The sequence below is a fragment of the Carassius gibelio genome, chromosome A1, assembly GCF_023724105.1.
Source record: "Carassius gibelio isolate Cgi1373 ecotype wild population from Czech Republic chromosome A1, carGib1.2-hapl.c, whole genome shotgun sequence".
NCBI lineage: Eukaryota > Metazoa > Chordata > Actinopteri > Cypriniformes > Cyprinidae > Carassius > Carassius gibelio.
This window is the reverse complement of record NC_068371.1, coordinates 28895425-28915768: the sequence shown is the minus strand read 5'-3', so window position 1 is coordinate 28915768 and position 20344 is coordinate 28895425. Positions and strand designations below refer to the sequence as shown.

The window sequence follows — 20344 nt, the reverse complement described above, 5'->3', positions numbered from 1 at the left end:
AAACGTGATGGGAATTGGCTGGAGGTGAGAACCTCTCCTCTTCGTCTCCCACTGTGTCTGCACCTCGCTTTTTTCCCCCCAAATGACTTTTTGACAGTGGAATACAGTAATAGGCCTCTCCATTTGAACTAAACAGCCTCCTCAGCAGCAGAAGTTGCCCGGGAGCAAGGAGAAGAGCTCACGGAAATCTCATTAGGTGCAATATCATACCCTTTTCTACAGAGCCCTGTCACGGAACCGGTGAGCTCAGGAACTGGAAGTCTTAAAGGACAGGGAGCGGCTATTGAGGAAGAGCACCTTAAAGGAGCATGCCACACTTGATGTACCTCTGATGCTTTAATGTGAAAGCTTCAGCACTGCAGATTAAATACCTGTGTGGAAAGGATGGAGACAGAGAAGTAAAAACTGCACAAACCAGCAATATTTAACCGTCCAAGGTGGGAAGCCAACACTTGCATACAAGGCACATATAAACACGAGCTTCCCCAAAAATAAAAATAGATAACTTCAAACAAACTTACACTCATTGAACACTAGAGGCTTACTAGGGGAAATGATCCCACGTTGCTCCTGAGAAAACACTAGCAGCATATTCAAACAAATCTTCATTAAACTGGAACAGAGTTAGTCAGTCTATAGAAAGTTGCACTCGAGTATGTTCAATGCGAGGTTGAGGCGTTGAGGAACTCGGAGCCATTTGTCAAGAAGCATTTCGTTAGGCTTGTTGCTCCCTGCCGTGGGCTGTTGGTGGATGGCTTTATATGTTTAGCAGTCAATAAACATTTCCACTGCAAAACACCCACAGCGCTTCGTAATTCTTCACATTCTGAGAGATTATTAGCAAACTTAAAGATTGTTAGACACTATGTAGTCTATTCCTAAACTCAGTAGAGCACTGCACGTCATTCATGGTAATAAAAGCTTTGCAAAGGATGAAATAACTTGGCAAGATCCAAAAACATCTGTAACTTTCCATTTCTAGTCAGAAATCCAAAATGCTTTTAAGCACAATAGTAATTGTATTTTCCTTCAGTGTTGGGTCGGAGCTAGTTGTCACAATTTATTATTTAAAAAAAAAAAAATTTAAACAGTTTTACTGTCTAAATAGTACTCAATAACTGATAGTTTTGTAGCCAAAAATCAAAAATTTTCTTAATGCAAAACTTCACTGGAATTAAAAGTGTGATAAGTGTGGTCTCCATATCCTCATTTTAATATAATGTGCTTTAATCACTGGTGGGATAAATAAATAAATAAATAAAAGGATGCTTATAAAGCAACTAAATAAAATACGCACAAAAATACAACTGAAGTCAGAAAATAAATAGATATAATTATTATCTATAATTCGTCCATTCTCCAAGCCGCTTGTCTCATATAAAATTATAAAATGAACAGTGTTGGGTAAATTACTCAAATAAAGTAATCCACTACAAATTACTAATTACTTCTTTAAGACTGCAATTTGATTACATGACTGATTACTGCATTTAAAAAGTAATCAGATTACTAATGACTTTACTTTTAAGTTACTTTCAAGTTTACTTTTAAGTTATCAAACTTAGAAAAATACACTACAAACAGAAACCCAAAGTTCTTTCAGTAATTTAATAATGACTGAAAAAATACACAAGTAGCCTATTATTTTTGTAGCCTTCACTCCCAATATTTATATATATATATATATATATATATATATATATATATATATATATATATATATATATATATATATATATATATATATATATATATATATATATATATAAATAACATATAGGGTGCACTTCCTGCATTCAGCCTCTGTGAATATCTTCCTGAAACGAGTCACTAAAATGAATGAAATTGAACTGAGAAGTACAGAATATCTAAAGAAACCTTGAAGTGTCTATTATTAAATTAAGTAAATCATGTCGAAAACAAATATTCTCTGTTTAAATAATCAGTATGAAATGAGTGCGAGGTACAGTCTTTCCCGTCTAAGCTCACCTATCACTCTAAAAAAGGCTGGGTTGTTTTAAACCCAACTCTGGGTCAAATAAGGACAAACCCAGCTGTTGAGTTATATATTTTAAATACCAAATTTAACCCAAAAGTTAGGTTAATCCATATTTGACCTAAAATTGGGTTGAAACATCATGTGCTATAACATAACCATCTACGTGAAACCATGCTTGAGACACGCAATGTTCACATCATCTCTGTATACAAAGAAATATCCAAGTTCAATCTCGGCTACTTTTGATTTTGAAAGAAGATGCGCTGTGAGGAATAAGCCTTGATTTGTGACGCCGAAGAGGCTTAATGCAGCAGATGATTCTAATTAGTCATTTTATTTTACTTATATATTTTAGTGTTACTGTGACATAAACTTGAACACATTCACTTGTTGAAATTTTCCCAAACTATAATGCCAGACTAAAATATGTTGGGTGCATCATTTTGAAAAATGATTCAAATGAATTGAAATATGATCTTTAATTGCATCTAAAAGTTGTAGGACTCATCTGCATTTTAGCTCGCATAGTTTTTGGTTTCATTTTTTACTTGTGATAATTTTATTTGCATAAGTAATTGTAATTAAATTACATAAATGTAAAATGTAATGCATTACATTACTGATTTACCGTAATTGAAAAGTAATTCAATTACAGTAACTCAACTCTGAAAATTAATAATTAAAAATACGCATGCATAACTTTATGTAAAATTAATTGTACTACTACTACTACTGCTGCTACTATTACTACTAATTATTTAGGTGGAATTGTTTCTTGTTCTTTTACTGAAATAATATGAATAATAATAATTTAGGTATTTAGGCTCTAAAAGTTTAAACTTAATTTATTTTTTTTATTTATTTATTTATTTATTTTTTTGCAAAAGTAATAGATCTAACTGAAAACAGAGAGGTCTGTAAGGCTTTTTGCCCGTTATCTTGACAATTTTTTTTTTTCACAATGTGAGCGCACACATCACACTTCACAGGTGCTTAATAACCCATTCCCAACAATTATGCTTAACTGAACCACTTACAGTAAACCTCTTCTGGGAGTGACTTGTGCACAAGCCACCAAAACTAGATCTTAACCTAGTTTAATCCAAACTTTTGCTTTCTCTATGCCAGACAACTCAAATGTGAAGACTTGTTTGTTTATTACACAACACATTGTGACTGCCATCGAAATGCAACAAGTGAGACCTTTCTTTTTTTTCCACTCTTTCTGTTTCAGATCAAAAAAAAAAAAAACCTTTGTTTAAATTGAACTAACTGATAATCAAGAGTAGTTGGATTTTATCTGACAATTCATTGCTTCACTTAATCAACACATCTCAATGCAACCCTGTGACCATTTGCACATTTTTGACTAATAAACATCCTTGTAACACTCACAGCAAAATCCAACTTTGTTGTTCTCCACGCTTCGCAATATCCAAACTAAAAGGCTGTTCTCATTCTATATATGCTGCATATTTTCTTTGCACCCTCAAATGGTACTCAAAAGCGTCACAACACTTGTTCAAAGCATCTGGCTTACCCACAAGCCCCCACCATCCCTTCCCACACTCCCTTCTGAGGTTATGTAAGATGTTGCTTTTTGAAACATCGTCTGAGCATCTTGCTATGCCCATCCGACAGTTGTGTTGTCATCCATATCCACACTGCTGTTCTAACCTGATTCAGTCAAACCCTGACAGTTAAGAGAGAGGTAGACTCAACACCAAGAAGCCGACATGCTAAGCAAACATTTTTCATAGTTTCATAGTTTAGTGTCTTTCCATGAAATAGCAGGGGCAAATCAGTAACGCCAGGTGTGCCAGCTGATGTGAAGTGTTGTTTCCCGGCATGGCACGCGTGTTTCCATGGACACCTGAGTGAGTTCATTACACTTTAAAATACACGCCCAATCCTCTAATGTTTGAAGCCCCACTAAACTTTATTAAACAGAGATTAAACAAACAGGGAGTAAACACACATGAGTCCTAGCGGATGCAAGAAATAAAGTACAGATGGGTTCAATTCTAGTACTATGATTCCAAACCAGAGATGAATGTTATCAAGTTGAAATTCTCATAATAATCAGCCAAGAATCATTAGTCAACTACATTCAACCTATTAAAATGATACTAAAAACCCAGACAGAGTTTCTTAGGCAAGACTGAATCTACTACTACTGAATCTATAACTCAAAGTAGAAAGTCTGGCCACTGTATTCTGACTCCTAATTGAATGATTCTAATGAGTTGGTTCTTTTTTTTAGTGAATCAAACACATGCAGGACATCCAGCGTAGTCCAATTTTAAAACTAACGATACTAGTAAGTTGGTGCTTTTCAGCTAATCAAAAACATACAGTATAGCATGACCGGTATAGTCTGATTTCTAAACAAATTATTCTAACGAGATGGTTCTTTTTAGTGAATGGAACACATACGGTATAACCAATGTACTCCTATTTCTAAATGAATGATTCGAGTGAGTCAGTTCTTTTAAGTTAATCAAACAAAACGAATGACTCTAATGAGTCGATTTTAGTGAATCAAATTCATATGGCATAGACTGATGCCTTGTCCAAATATCCACACTTGTGGTCTTGGTCACTTGAGAGTACATGCATGTGACAGGAAGTAAGTGTGCAAGACTATCCAGATCTTAAAAAAAGATCCAAAGTGCAGTACCCTTAACGCACACTAAATTCACACTATCTTGAACACCACTCCATAGTGGTATTCAAGGCTTAGTGTATCCCATCATATTGTGAAAATAAATCTTGAGACCTTGTTCTTTTTATTAAGAAAAAAAAAAGATACATAAGGCAAAAAGATTGGGAAGCACATTTCTATAATAAATGAGATAGAAATGTTCCCTACCACAATAGGAAACAATCATATCAATCTATCAAACATTGAAGAACTAGCGGATAACACTGTAAGCCTGTGTAAGCTGTTCTTTCTTTTTCTCCACTGGCTTTCTGTTCAGCAGATATCATTAAAATCTTAATTTGTTTCATATCAACTGCCAACATCAACAAAGAGTGTAAAAATCTACATTCTTTATTGGATCTGTGGGCATTCTAACACACACTGAGCAAAGTGAGTAAATGTGCTTGCACAGGCAGTTCTGCCCAAATGTCCTTGACCTCGGACACAGCCTGCAGGAATACATATATTATGCTGAAGAGTCTGGACTGGCTACATTTTAGCCACTCTTTAGGCCTTCCACCCCCACTTTTCTATAGTTTGATTGTTCATGTCCTGATTTATAACAATCAAGTGCAGTATCTGTGATGATGTACTTTAACACCAGCAGGGCTGGCGAGCAGAAATGGGTCTCGCTGATTGCGTCGTACGGTTCAGGGACAGGTCTGATGTAACCGAGGGTGAACGCAGTATTTCACACGTGAAAAATCTGATGAGGGAAGGGCTTCAAAGTGACTTGACACTCAAATACATTTACTACACCTATAAAACACTCTAATGGTGAGAAGATAAGACAAAGAATGACCTGAGAGGAATAGAAATAGCTGATGCTGACCAGAAAAAAAATAGAAAATAAAATCATCTTAAATCAGCCACAAAATCGTTTATTGTTCCAAAAATGGATTTCAAGACTTAGTTCTACATTTTGTAGGAACAGTTCCAAGGAAATTTTAAATTCAAAATAAATATTTACACTGATCTTTCCGCACAACACCTCTTTTGAACTCTTGAATGCTTTGGCAACAAGAAACAAGCCTTTTACATTTTATATCAAATAACAAAAAAAATGTTTGTTTACTTATTTTAGTAACAATCAACTATAATAACCCTGGTTCATATTCACCGACAATCTACATCATAGTCCATTCACTAATCATCCACAACATTAAATCCACTGAGAAAGCAATATAAGTCAGCAAGTGAACATTCAGTTATTGAATTTAATGTTTTGGAAGCAAGAAAAATGGGCAAGTGAAAAGATATGAGTGATTTTGAAAAGGGGCAAAAATAATGGTTAGACGACTGGGTCAGAGCAGCTCCAAAATGTCAAAGAGGGAGAACTAGTGAACCGGTGTCAGGGGAGCTGTTCAGCCGCAGACTGGTCAGAGTCGAAAATACCTACAATGGGCACATGCGCATCAGGAATAGTCCATGGAGCAATGAAAGAAGGTTGCCTGGCCTGATGAATCATGTTTACTTTTGGATCATGGCTGGGTGTGTGTTGTTTAACTGGTGAAGAGATGGCAGCAGATGCATTATGGGAAGAAGGCAGGCCGATGGAGGCAATGTGTCTTGCTAGAAAACCTTGGGTCCTGGCAATCATGTGGATATTACTTTGACATGTACCACCTACATAAATAGTATTGCAGATCATGACCCAGTGGTGTTCCCTGATGGCAGTGGGCTCTTTCAGCAGGTTAATGCACCGTGCCACCCTGCAGATATTGTTTAGGAATGTTTGAGGACCATGACGAAGAGCTCAAGGTGTTGCCTTGGCCTCCGAGTTTCCCAGATCTCAATTCGACTGAGCTTCAATGAGAAGTACTGGACCAACAAATCCCACCTCACAATTTGCAGAACTTAACGGATATACCTGATATTAGGCAGATGATTTAAGTAGCACAAGTCAGAGTGCCAAATGTAACAATCTGCATCAAGTTTCTTCAAAAGTTTTGCTTCTGGCCTGCACTGAAAGTGTGTGTGTTTGGGGGGGGGGGGGGGGGGGGGGCATGTTGAGTAAATAATGACAGAGTATTCAATATAGGGTGAAATTTTGCTTTAAGATGCAGGCAAAGTAAATAATTCATCTCAATATTCAAGAAATCACTTTTCCGTTTGATTGTTTTTTTTTATTTTTTATAAACGTCTGCCTTTGTCCTCCGCTGTGCTCCAGTTTTCATTCTGAGGTATCTGCCTTTCAGCACATTTTGTCATTGAAATGTTTCACTGCATATTTCCTTATGCTCTTTGTTCATCCATTTGCATCTGGGCCCGTATTCCTCCCTTACGTTTGCTGCAGTACCATCTGCTCAGAGAACAGTGGTACCTGGCTCGGCACGGCTATGCAGGATGCAGAAACCTGCCAACCCTGGCTTGGATTGGCTGTGGATGTGCCAGCCAGAGTCCAAGGAGCACGAGGAGCACGAGCCAGACTGGTGTGAAGTTAGAAGCGTGGTACCAGCAGGGGAAGAGGAAGTATTGCCAATTTACCTCAAACCAATGTCTGGTGGAGGGCATAGGCGGTCATTTTCAGATGCAGGTTTGGGACACTGAAGGCTGTATAGTACAAGGTGATAATGAATGCACGGGTTGAAATCATTACTTAAAAGCGTGATATTTTTGTTAGGTTGCTGGGTTTGGATACACTCATATTCACATGCAAATCTGTTTCTCAAAAATAATTTACTTTCTTGCTGATAAAATCCTATTTCTAGTGAGCAGACCCAACAATTGGTGCAGTTCTCTCTGTATGTCTACCATTAAGGACCATTAAGAATTTTGCATTAAGAAATTATTTATATGACACATTTTTTTATCATTTTCATTTACAAAGTATGAACAAAAAACAAACATTTAATAATATAAATAACACTATATTTTATAATTCAATACTAATGCAAATTGGTTAGTACTGTCAATGATGCAAAATGTGTTAAATGTAAAAAATAGGCTTCATCCTAACAGTTTTTATATGTGCTTCAATAAATGAACAAATTAGTAAAAAACTAATAACGTGTGTTTGCGCGCATGAGAAAAAAAATATATAGATAATATTATTGATTTACTAATTTATTGAAATATACACATAAACATTACACACATAAAATGATAGTTATATAGTCTCAGCCCCAGACATCAAGCTGAATGTCAGATGCATACGGCACAAAAAATAATTGGAAACAGTTCTGGAGTTTCAAAGTGGTCATTGAATTGGTTGAATTATACAGGATTTCTGAGAGACGTGTGTCGCGTTCTTTAATGTTCCACCTAGAAACAAATATGTCGTGACACCAAAACCCCTCATGTTAGAAGAAAGCAGTCAAGTTTACAGCTGTGACAGTGAACACTTACCAGGATCAACTAAATGCTGGATTTTTAAAAGTATGTGAAATATTTAAAGTTTGCGGCATAGAATCTTTAAAATAAGTCCCAGAGATTTACACACCAGTCTGTTATTGTGGGTAAATTTCCACACCCCTAAACATGATGTGGCACAAAACGTGACACAACTGGTTGCATTATCTGTCATTCACATAGCCTCTTGGGCGTGCCTTGCTATTTAAAGCAACCAAAGTTCCCAGACCTTCCGTTGTCAGTCTGAAAGCTTGGCTACACGAGACTATATATAAAAGAGGTGGCAAACATCAGTCCTGGAGAGCCGCAGCCCTGCAGAGTTTTGCTTCAACCCTAATCAAACACACCTGAACAAGCTAATCGAGGTCTGAAGGGTTATTAGAAACCTACAGGCAGGTGAGTTTTAATTAGGGTTGGAGCTCCAGGACCGGAGTTCACCACCCCTGATATATAACCTAACTTTGCCCCTAGAGGTCAAGCAATACTGTTTATATATATAAATATCTTAAAACTAAAACTTTTTTAATGTTGAGACCAGAAGAAAGTTATGATCTTAAGAAAACAATACAGAAAAGCAATAATGCATGGCCTCTGTGAGCTTGAGAATGTTTGGAAAGTCATTATTTTTGCAATCTGGTGCTGCTCTGAACTTGAAATCGCCGTGATGTTTTTGTTATGGATTTGATCAGTGCTTCATTTTTCTGTGCTCACATTTTTTACAGCTTGACATCTATACCTAAAATCAATGGACATACAGATGGACTCCAGTTCAAATGCTGCCCATTAATTTTTATTTTATTTTTATTTTTTTCACATTATTGAGACTCAATTCTGTGTGTGGAAGAACAGTTTAGAATGAAACGAGACTAACTTACAGTACATCATTTTCATTTTTGGGTGATCCTTTAGTCAGCTAATAAGCCTTATGCCATGGTAAAGGCTGAAGAGGTTTTAGACAACTTGGTGCACAGACAAGAACAGGAATTATTATTAAACCAAATTATATTTTTCAAAACTCCACAATGCATTTGAGATTCCCCTTCAATTAGCATGAACTGAGGACTGGTAAAAGATTTAAAGGGAAATTAAACAATCAGATAAAGGACAGACAATCAGAGTGGGAACGTGTCCTCAAGGCAGTGTGAATTAAAGAGGGATCTGTGGGATTGAACATAAGAGCAACACCCTGAGAAACTGACTTTTGCTCTTTGATTTCTGCATCTCTCTTTGTGAATCTCTCCTCCACCCATCAAATGAATACTCGGTGATGCCTATTTAACTTTAAAAAAATTAATTATTGGACTATCAGGCAGACCACCTGGTTTAATAAATGATTAATGGGATGAATTGATTAATAATGCATTGGAGCAGGTCCACTAGTCTGTTTGATTGGCAGTGCTAAGAGACTTAAAAGGGAAGGACGTGACATAGCCAGTCACAGGACTGTAGCCACACACACTTTTGTTAGGCTAACATAACATAATACAGTTCTGTCTGTCACTCCACATGAATAGTATATATATATAGGTTTTCTTCAGCACGGATCTTCTCAATTTCTCCAAGTTACAAAGCTCACAGCACACAAAAAAACATAACTCACTGGACCGCATCTGACGCTTGCTTTTATCTTGCCCAGCCTTACTTTCTTTCCACTTATCTTGTCGAGAGTGCGAGTGAGCGGCGACGGATATGTCCCCACTCCAACCTTTTAGCGTTCGAACCTCATCTTTCCCTTAAAGTCAAGTGGCCCATGGGGCGTGTGGATAAATCAATTAATCCTGATCTCTTTTGCCAATCCGAACGGCCTGATTGCTAATGATCTGCACCCTTTACGGTTTAGCGCTTAACCAGTTCATCATCTCTCCACCTGCACTTCCAATGCTGTTTTACATATAAATTACAGACCGACGAAAAATTGGTCAGACAAAGCCATCTTTATTCCCCGGCCCCCTGGTTTCATTTGTGAAAACATTAAGACAGTGGAAATGAAAGCTGATGGAAAGGGAGATGAAGGAGAAGAGGGATGGATACAATTATCAGATGCCTGTCATCACTTACCAACGCCTCGGAGTAATCTGAAAACATGTACACCTTCACAACAACATGAAGACACTCTTCAAGGACAGAGAAGACGTGAAATGAAAAACCTTGTTACGTTTAAACTGCCTGCTAAGCTAGAGAATATATTAAAGCAATAAGCCACTGGTCGTGCGCTAAAGTGATTTCATCACGGTTAAAAAGTGTTCTTTAGCACAACATGAAGCGGGACTGCCAGAAAACTATTTCACAGTGGTAAAATTACTGAAGCGCACAGATTCAAGTGGCTTATTGCTTTTATAAAACACTGGCTGCATAAATGCAATAAAAGATACTAATGTTAAATTAATATTAATAATCAAAATTGGGTCTACAGTTAACTGAAATTAAACAGAAACCGCAATATACTGGGACAAGCCTGCTGAGATGAACAAATCGTAAAGGCTATGATTTAATTTAATGAATATATGCACTGCATGTTTTAAAGTGACGCACAGCACTGTGTTCATTTTCACATTAGCAGTAGATTATGTTTTCTATCGCTATTTGGAAATGCAACAAGCATCAACCATCTTCACCTGTATTGATAAGTGCGTATAAACCAGCTGATTTCAACAACAGAATGTGTACACCAAGAAAGCTCTATGGTTTAATGTATCATGATCAATTAAACATGATTATGAAGCATATTTTGAGTATGACTGCTTTTAGTCAAAACTGGATGTGTAATGTAATTGTTAAACTGCTCATAAGAGGCTGTTTATGGGCGCTGAAGCCATGTGGAATCCTTTAAATTGGTAATGTGTTTGTTTTGAATATAAATGACCAGTGGAGGAGGTAATGTCTCCTAACGCCATAAGAACAGTGACACATGGAAGTGCTTGATCAAAGCTATGGCTAAGAGGAGCGCAGTCTTTTAGCACTCTTGAGGAAAGTGAGGTAAACATGTTTGGACATAAGCAGATGCCAGGTGCCTCCAGATGTCTTCATCCATCTCTGAAGTGTCTTTTCAAAGATGTCTCACACAAATGGGCTTAGCCTAGTACTGGTCTGGCACACACCAATTTTTTTTATTCTTAAAAAGTATACATATATTATCAAAGCTCACATGAGATGGTGCACTAGAATGCTGATGCATTAGAATGCATTTAATCAGCTACTCAGTGAATCAGTTTGCACATTGCTTTTTTTAAAATGTTTGGTTTTGCCGTCATCTTCAAAGGATTCAAACAAAGTTTTCTTCTTTTAATTTTTTTGTTTTTGTTTTGTTTTTTACATAACTAATTTAAATACATGAATTTACACCTACTTTTGATATGCCATACCTTCACATAGAGAAAGCTGCATTATTCCATGACAGCTGTTTGATGTTGCTTTCCAGGGATTAATTATTATTTTTTCTGTTCTTTTTTTTTTTTTTTTTTTTTTTTTTTACTGCTGTTGACCTGACATGAATGTTTTATTGTGAAACTAGCACTGCTGCACATTGTGCCTAAAAATGGCTTTTAGCTGTCACTTCATTCACAATATAGCTCAACCTTTAGGGGTCAACCACTGCTTGAAAATATAGTTAACTTCTCAAAAAACACAATTTCTAATTATTTACGCACTGTTTTATTATTCCAAATGGCTTTCTTTATTCTGAGGAGTACATAAGATATTTGAATACTGTTTTTGTCCAAAATTGAAGTCCAAATTAGTCTCCAAATCCCTACCAACCCATTTTTGGCACATAAATAAAACAAAATAAGTGAATGAATGAATGAATGAATGAACAAATGAACAAATCACACTTTTAGAAGAAAAAAAAGAAGGTGACAAGGTGGTGAAAAAACACTTGTTATTATGAGACAAAGGTCAAATCAAAATTATTAAAGAAAAGATCAAATTATGACATAAAATCCATAGTTATAGCGTAAGTATAAAACTGACATACTCTCTCTTTTTCTTTCTCATAATATGTTTTCTCTCTAATAATTTAGACCTTCTACCTCATAATTTACTTAACTCATTATTGCAATGTTTATGTATACAATTATGAATTACCAAAGGATAGATTTACAATCTTAAATTAGAATAAAACAACACCGTGGTCGCTTTATACAAGACTGTGACGTTTGGTTAAATTTGGATTGCTTTCAGATACTGTCTCTTTCAGATACAGACACTGTCTCTTTGAAATTGGTGGGCAGTTTATTTTTGATGCTTACATCAGCTCTCTGAAATAAATCTCCTTTTCTGAATGCAGAGGGATTCTCCTTCCTCCCTCTTCCCTACGTCTGGCTGATTAAAAATGACCAATAAGCCAAATCTAGTTCAAAAACAGGGCCTAGCCTCTGCATTTTCAATCAATTTGGGCCTCTGCATCAATGTCTCAAAGCGTTTCCCAGTTGTTTTTGCTTGTCAGCTAGTTTAGAGGGTGGGAGCAGGTTTGAGCTGTAGCGTGGCAGCAGCTGGTATTGAGGTGCTGCATGTTTAATAGCATCTGGAAAGAATGTCAGTTACATGTGTAAGATTGATTTGACTTTTCTGTGATCTCCACAGAGATCTGTGTTGATCCCTCCGACTGTATCTCACACTCCATCTCAACCGAACACCAACACACTAACAAATGCATATCAGCATATCTTTTTCATTATTTATCTTTCAAATATGTTATTTTCTTTTAGAACCTTTACACTGTTTAATTCTAGTAAACATTCAATAACAAATTAAAAATATAACAGATATAGTAACCTGTCATGCACTCTTTTAAAAAAAGATATAAATTAGATATAATTAGAAAGCTCTAACAGTTAAAATTCATCCTGTGAAAACAGTTTTAAAATCTACGATTGTTACCATGTAAATGGTACTTTAAATCCTTTTAGTAGGCTCCTCCCTCTAGTGGGAGGTGTCAAGTGTCACTACAATATTTTCTAATCAAATCATTTTCTAATCTTAACAAAAGACATATGCTTGGAACGCCCATGTTTCTATATTTGATGATTAATTTGTGATAGAAGTAATTGAAGTAACTGTGACAAATGTATCGATTTTTGACACGAAAATGTATAAAAAAAAAAAATTCAGTGGAGTTTGAGTTTTAGACATATGGCTTTGATTTTATAGAAATTTTAGATTAATCTATAATCTTAAGATTTTATCTTAAGATTTTAATCTTAAGCAATAATTGATTTATAAATGATTGAGACCAACTTTGTTAACTTCATACCATTTAAACATTAAAGTTCACTTTTTGGAGCATTCAATCATAGCTTTCTACACTCAAGAATTATTTGATATGTGACCATGGACCACAAAACCAGTCTTAAGTGTCAATTCTTCCAAATTTAGATTTATACATCACCTGAAAGCTGAATAAATACGTTTTCCATTGATTTATGGTTTATTATTATCTGACAATATTTGCCCATGATACGACTATTTGAAAATCTGGAATCTGACGGTGCAAAAAAATATATATAAATACTGAGAAAATACTGTCCAAATCAATTCTTAGCTATCCATATTACTAATCACAAAGTTTTGATATATTAACAGTAGGAAATGTACAAAATATATTAATGGAACATGATCTTTACTTAATATCCTAATGATTTTGGGGCATAAAAGAAAAATCTATAATTTTGACACAAACATTTTTTTTTTTATTTTTTTTTTTTGGCTATTGCTAAAAATATACCCCAGCAACTTGGTTTTGTGGTCCAGGGTCACATATAGCATTCTTCATACTAGCTGGTTTAATCCCAGATATTTACGCGGATTAATCCCTTCACTGCCATTTATTCTGAAGTAAATCACAACACAGATCTCAATATCATCAAATTGCTTTGCTCTTGAGTGGAGATAATAATAAGAGGAGGTAATAATCACTGGAAGTGTGCGAGGCAACAACAATAATGGCTTTATTCAGATGTTGTAATCTCAGTAGATTTGTGAAGTTTAGCCACACTATTTTCCAGCATGCGACTGCTAAGTCGCACAATTATCGCAATCCATCAACTCATCCTTCAGCATTATTCTACTGAAAAAAAAATGTTTTATTTAGCTTCTACGCTTCTATTCCTGTGGGCTGCAGATTGCTCGGAATTTAATTTGCGTCACCATGCAGGCCGCTTGTGGCCAAGATGGGTGTTTCCCACTGCATTCTGGGATATGGAAACCCCTGACTAGCTTTAAGTACTGATAGCACTCACCCCCTGTCAAAAAGAATGAAATGCATGCTGGGAGAAAAAGACTTCTGTGTGTTCTGTGCACACAGTGATATGCCACACTTGTTTATCACTCATTCTGTTTGACGTGTTTCTCTCTCTCCACTCATCACCGCTTATTCAGTTAATTACCATTTTGAGAAGATCGCTCTTTAACACCTACGTTTGACTTGCCGTCTTATTTATCATAAAATACAGCAACAATGGTTCCATTTCCATTAATTACTGATCCTCATTAGAAAATATTAATCATCTTACTCCCAGACATTTTGTACAAAACATAACAAAAACACACATTTATATTCTCATTTGGAGAGCCACATATGGATCACATTTCAGCATGTTTCACATTCAAGGCTGCGATAGAATAGTGTGTGTGAAAGGAATATTGCACTTGTAAAAGCACAGAATCCTGGGAAAGAGACCTTTGCACTAACAGTGCTTTTTACTACTAAGACATTCACCTTCACATCATACTTTCCATTTGCATTGTCAGTGCACAGCACAATGTTTACATGTAGCTTAAATAGTTCAATACTAAAGAAAAAGTTTCTATCTTCAGTGTTTACCATTGAACAACAAAGATGAATTTGGCAATCAATGTAATCATGAGAAGCAGTGCTCTGAATTGGTGCTCAATGTCAACAATGAATCCTACAAGAGGACTATATATACATTAGTAATTTAAATTTCTTTTATGACATTTTTTACAACAATAAACATCGCTTTGACACTTGCGAGAAAATAAAAATGCAGTCTTGCTGGATCGGGACCTAAATTGAGGAAATGATCAGTGAGAAAATCCTACTTCTTAAAAGAAAACAATAATACAGCAACACCTGCATCTAATTTTATCCCATTATCTTCATATTACTCTTGCTTTATAAAATTTTTCACTCAAATGGCCATGCTTGTTCCCTACAGAACCCCCGCTGAAGCTGCCATTATTCACAGATTAATTAGTGGATTTGAGAGCAACGAGAGAAAGAAAGATCTCAATTAGAACAGAAAGAATGGATTAAGTAAAAAGGATATGAAAAAAAAAAAAAACCTGCCAGATATTGTCATGCAACAGGTAGATATGAATCTGCGGCACACTGAAGAGTGTCTGATTCTGCTAGTGATCACCTTCTAGCCCTTGGGTCACAGTTATCGCTACAGTCAGCAACTACCAGGCCAGAATCTAACTGCAAACCTTCTAAACATACAAGAAACAACCATTTATAAACCATGTGTGTCATAAACACTCATTGTACAATTAAAATCAACACAAAAACACCATTTATGTTGACAATGAGAATTTTCTTTTGAAATGTATCCACTGATTAATTTTCAGACCAGGGAAATGTATAAGTAAATATTGCAAGTTCTGTTTTCACATTGACTTTAACTTCATTATTACAGTAGCTTGAACTACAACTGGTTTGTAAAGCTAGCAGTAAGTCTTTGTTCCATACTGCTATGAGTTTGCCATTTTCAGTAGGGTGCTATTCATTTTTCAAGCAAAAAAATGACCTGGTTTTGAATGTTTGGAATGCGGTTACACTTGAGAGTTATTTGTCTCAACAGGCGAAATTATCTCGAAGGGTAAAATGTTTGTGGTGGCTGTTCATTTTTGTCTAGCAAAGGCATTTTCAGTGTTATTTGTCTTCATTTACATTGCTTGCCAAATACTTCATGGCAGAGCTACCATTCATAACAGAAAAAATAAATAAAAATGCTTGCCCTTCAGCTGTCCACACACAATCCCATGCACAGGATATGTCTTTATTTAATTGTTTAAATATTATAAATATATATATATATATATATATATATATATATATATATATATATATATATATATATATATATATATATATACAATTTTTTTTTTTTTCACTCTTACTCAGCGTGTCTTAGCATTTAGCATTTAGCATTTCTTAGCATTTAGCATTTCCAGTCTTATGTTTCCAAAATCCATATATGTTTTATCAAGTTTGTGCATTATTTGGTCAAAAAAGGCTACTGAATAGCAAGATGGTTTTGTGGGAGAATACATTATTAGTCTTTGCATTACAGCTGACGTACGTTTATGTGCCTTTATACAGTTTCTAAACCTCAATATCACTCTGTTTGGAAATCAAGTATTAGTCAAGCAGGTTTGCAATGCGCTATTCTTTGTAAAGCTGCACTGGAACTATATATACAGTATTGTGAAAAGAACTGTAAAAATAAAAATAAAATGTAATGTTTTTTTATATATATATACAAAATGAGGGAAGATGAATTAGTTTCATATCAGGTGAAAACCAAAGAAAGCTGAAACAACTCAGAACTAGTCATGTTTCGTTTTTTGTTTTTTGTTTTCACATCAAGTAAACCATTGACACTCAGGCTTGAATCGAAGAGACAATGTTGACTTGGTTTTACTGTCCAATTAATTACATTTTAGGACTAATTTGGTAACAGTGTTATAAGATCAGACACACCGCTCCTTCCCCTTACACGTGTTGTTTTAAAAAACGGCAGAAATGGATCTGAGCGAGTTATCAGCATTATCGTGAGACTGTGTCACATATGACAACTGGTGCTAGCTGCATATTTCACAGGGTTCTCAGGAACTTTTGGTGACTAATTTCTTACTAATTGGCCACAAAAAAAAGAAAAAAGTTTGATTCTCTCTTTCTGCTTGTTGACAAGAACTTTTTCAGGGAAAATCACTTCATTCACTCCAGCGATGAATAGTCATATGGTTTTAACATAGTGACATTATTTGTGTTTCTGTTTTCATAATCATGTTCAAATATGTTAAAGATACTGTTGTTATAAGCTGTATACATTAAATACAGAGTCTCATAAGCAATCACTGCTACATATGAATATGCATAAACATATTTACATGCTCATAGATCAACAATACAATAGCCAATGCTAGTGCTCAACAACTTACAAAAATGCACAACCCAAAACCCCTAGCACTCTTCAACTCTGGGTTCTGTGAATCTGTGATATACAGACAGCCACCATTAATCCTCATTCCCATTTGCATAATAAAAAATCATTATAAACTACAGCTGTTTCTTTATTCATGAAGTACCTAAGGGAAGAAACTTCTGGCCTACTCAATTATTCCTTATACTGCAATGACACTGAATACTAAATGAAAGTCATCTTTTTACTTTCCCTATTGTTAAGTTTCCCTGTATACCTACTGAGAATGAAATATACTGAAGCGACTGAATATGCAATTCATTCAGCACAACTCTAGGAAAATCTAATTAATGAATACGATAATGGCAGAAGCTCTGAGCCACAACGATTGAGTTCTGCTGGTGGGATATACTGAAGTTCATTCCCCTGAGGTTACGGTCTCCCCATATCCGTCCTGAAAGTTTCCACTGGTTGACTGTCATCTCACTGATAAATGTGTCGTGTTAGTGAGCACAGTGTTTAATTAGAAAATGCCCTCAGATTTTACCTAAAGGCAAGAAAACATCTACTCTGACAAGTGAGGGAAGGAAAATATAATGGGGAAGAGGAATTACATCTGAAATGTAGTTGCTCTGATGTGATATGCTGTACAGGAGAATTGTGGAAAATGCTCATTATAGCTCACTGCAAAGTAGTCATTAGTAAAGAAAGAAAGAAAGAAAGAAAAAAAGAAAGAAAGAAAGAAAGATCACATAATATTATAATGGTTTAATAAACTAAATGTTTTGTAGAACAATTAACCCATTTAATCCAACCAGTTGCATTTGTTATTAAAGTGCTAAATGGTCTAAAACAGTTATCAGTGTTTTATTAATAATAATAATTAATAACATCAAGGATAACTCATGCCCAAATGACATGTACTGTAAACATGTAAGCGGCCTGATGGAAAACAAAAAGCCTTATGTGTTAATAAGTGATTTTCATAAAAATAAAAAATGGAGATTTAAAATTAAACAAATAAATAAAAAAATAATAATAAATAATAAATAAAAAAGTACATTATTTTCTTGTTCTGCAGAATTGTCTAAAAATTGTATTCAATTATTAATACCGTCTCATGGGGCCATACAAAGAGTAAAATATTCTTGTTTACAAAGCTAATAATCATTTGAAATTAAATGGGTTAAATAACCACCAATAATGCAGAGATCAGAGGGCAATATGTATATAATGTTATTACAACTCATCGTGGCTCTGTATGAAATGGGATTCAATCTGTTTTTCTCACAAAATCTCTGCTAGAGTGTTTCATGTAACAAACAAGACATTTGCATCACCTAAAAATATCCCTGCTGAAAATAAATAAATAAATAAATAAATAAAAACTATCAGCCAGCCTAAGCTGATGTGATGTCTTAGCTGTTTTGAGATGGTCTCATAGCCTGGCCAAGCTGGTGTTTAACTGGTTTATGCAGTGGGCAAGCTGGTCCACCATCCTGACCAGCTTAAATGCTACTAAAATCCCTCTAAAACCAGCAGATACACAAATATAAAGGGCCAAATATAGAGGGAATTTCAACCTGATTTAAACAGCAAGGGACAGCAAAGCAAAACAGTTAACTCTTAAAATTCAAAATCGTGAGTAGCAACTGGTGAGCCAACATCAGAAACAACCATACTGTCATACTGTAAGTGTGCACAGGAAACGTGTTGCACAGAAAAGTGTACTTCATTTTGCCTGGGTTAATTAAAGACCAGGCCAGTTAAAAGTAAATAAATAAAAAAACTGGCTTTAAATGCATATGAAGCAATCACTTGGACATCAACAATGGACATCTGTTCATCTCTGCGCCCAAATCCATCACACACACACACACACACACACACACACACACACACAGCCTTTACACACACGCGTACCTTCAGACACTCACTTAGATCATGAGGGGATAGTGCTCTGAAAATTCTCAACAGGTTTTTCAGCGTGCGCAAAATAACTGGGTGTTTTATTTATTATTATTTTTTATAATGTATTCATTTTTCCACTTACGCTGCTGTTTTGGCCGGACCAGTGCACCATGGCTTGGTTGTGAGCGGAATCCCCAGTGAGCGCGAAGGTAGAGCTGGTAAGTTTCAGCTCCTCCTGTCGCGATGTGGCCGATCTCCGCTCTTCCCTGTTCCATCTCAGCTCAGAGCGGGGGACTCTCCGCGCATCCCGCGCGGTGCTGTTGCCCAAAGACGACGGCGAGCGCGCACCTGGGGGCGAGTGGAGTCCCTGGGTGCTTCTACGCACTCGGTGATGGGGATCTCCAGGGGCTGAACCTTTTGAACCTGAACGTTTGAGGTTATAAACTTTGCCAGTACTGCGCATCGACTTCCATTTATCATTGCGTAGCTTTTTCTCCGAGGGGAGCCTGTCTGTATTCCTTTTACGCAGAGAGTGAGCGTGTACGCAGTTGTCAGTTGCGCTGCAGTCGGCTTGACCAGTTTCAGCACCAGCCGGATTGAACAGCGCCAATGACCCGTCTCCATTTTTGTCACTAACTTTACCAAAATCGACACCACTGTCCATCCTCACCAGTAATTCCCGACCGCTCCACTTATCCAGCAGGTGACATGACCTGCAAGTTATCACTGTTTTGGTCACCGGAACCCAAGCGAACAATAGCAAAATCAGGGTGCTGAAAACATTAACCCGGCAAAATCCGATTCCTCTCTCCATCGCGGATAACAACACGATACAGTGTCCTTTTCCTCTATTTAGCGTCAGTTATTGATGGAAAGAAGTCCTCATGCAAGTTGCAGCGCGGTGATGCAGCCACAGCTGAGACGTTGTGGAAAAGTGCGATTCGGCGAAGCGCCCCAACTTGAAGGATTTGATCAAATGAAGCTCTCCACGCGCTGAGGGGAGGAGCTCGGGGGATTACAGAGGAGAGACAGACCATAAAGACACGATTCTTTCCAGTGCCACAAAATTGATACGTATTCACCCAGGCATTTCCCAACAATGCTTAGTGCTATAAAACATAGCTAATAGGCAACGGACGCAATTTGAGCGCTTTTGCTCGTCGAATTGCTCGTCAGTGACGGAACTTTCAAACGCATAGAAAATGAATCTGAGTA

The 20344-nt window shown here is 36.2% G+C and overlaps 1 protein-coding gene across 2 annotated transcripts in view; it reads right to left on the bottom strand.

The window, feature by feature from the left end:
- LOC128017724 (VPS10 domain-containing receptor SorCS1-like) overlaps nucleotides 1–20107 on the bottom strand; it is a 144786-nt gene extending 124679 nt beyond the window's left edge. For both annotated transcript variants that reach the window (XR_008184517.1, XM_052603188.1), the window contains exon 1: nucleotides 19272–20107. Coding sequence is in view for 1 of the 2 variants with exons in the window: in XM_052603188.1 (XP_052459148.1) it covers nucleotides 19272–19943 (672 nt within the window). In the remaining variant the exon portion in view is untranslated. The remainder of the gene's footprint in view (nucleotides 1–19271) is intronic.
- Between the last annotated feature and the right edge of the window lie 237 nt (nucleotides 20108–20344).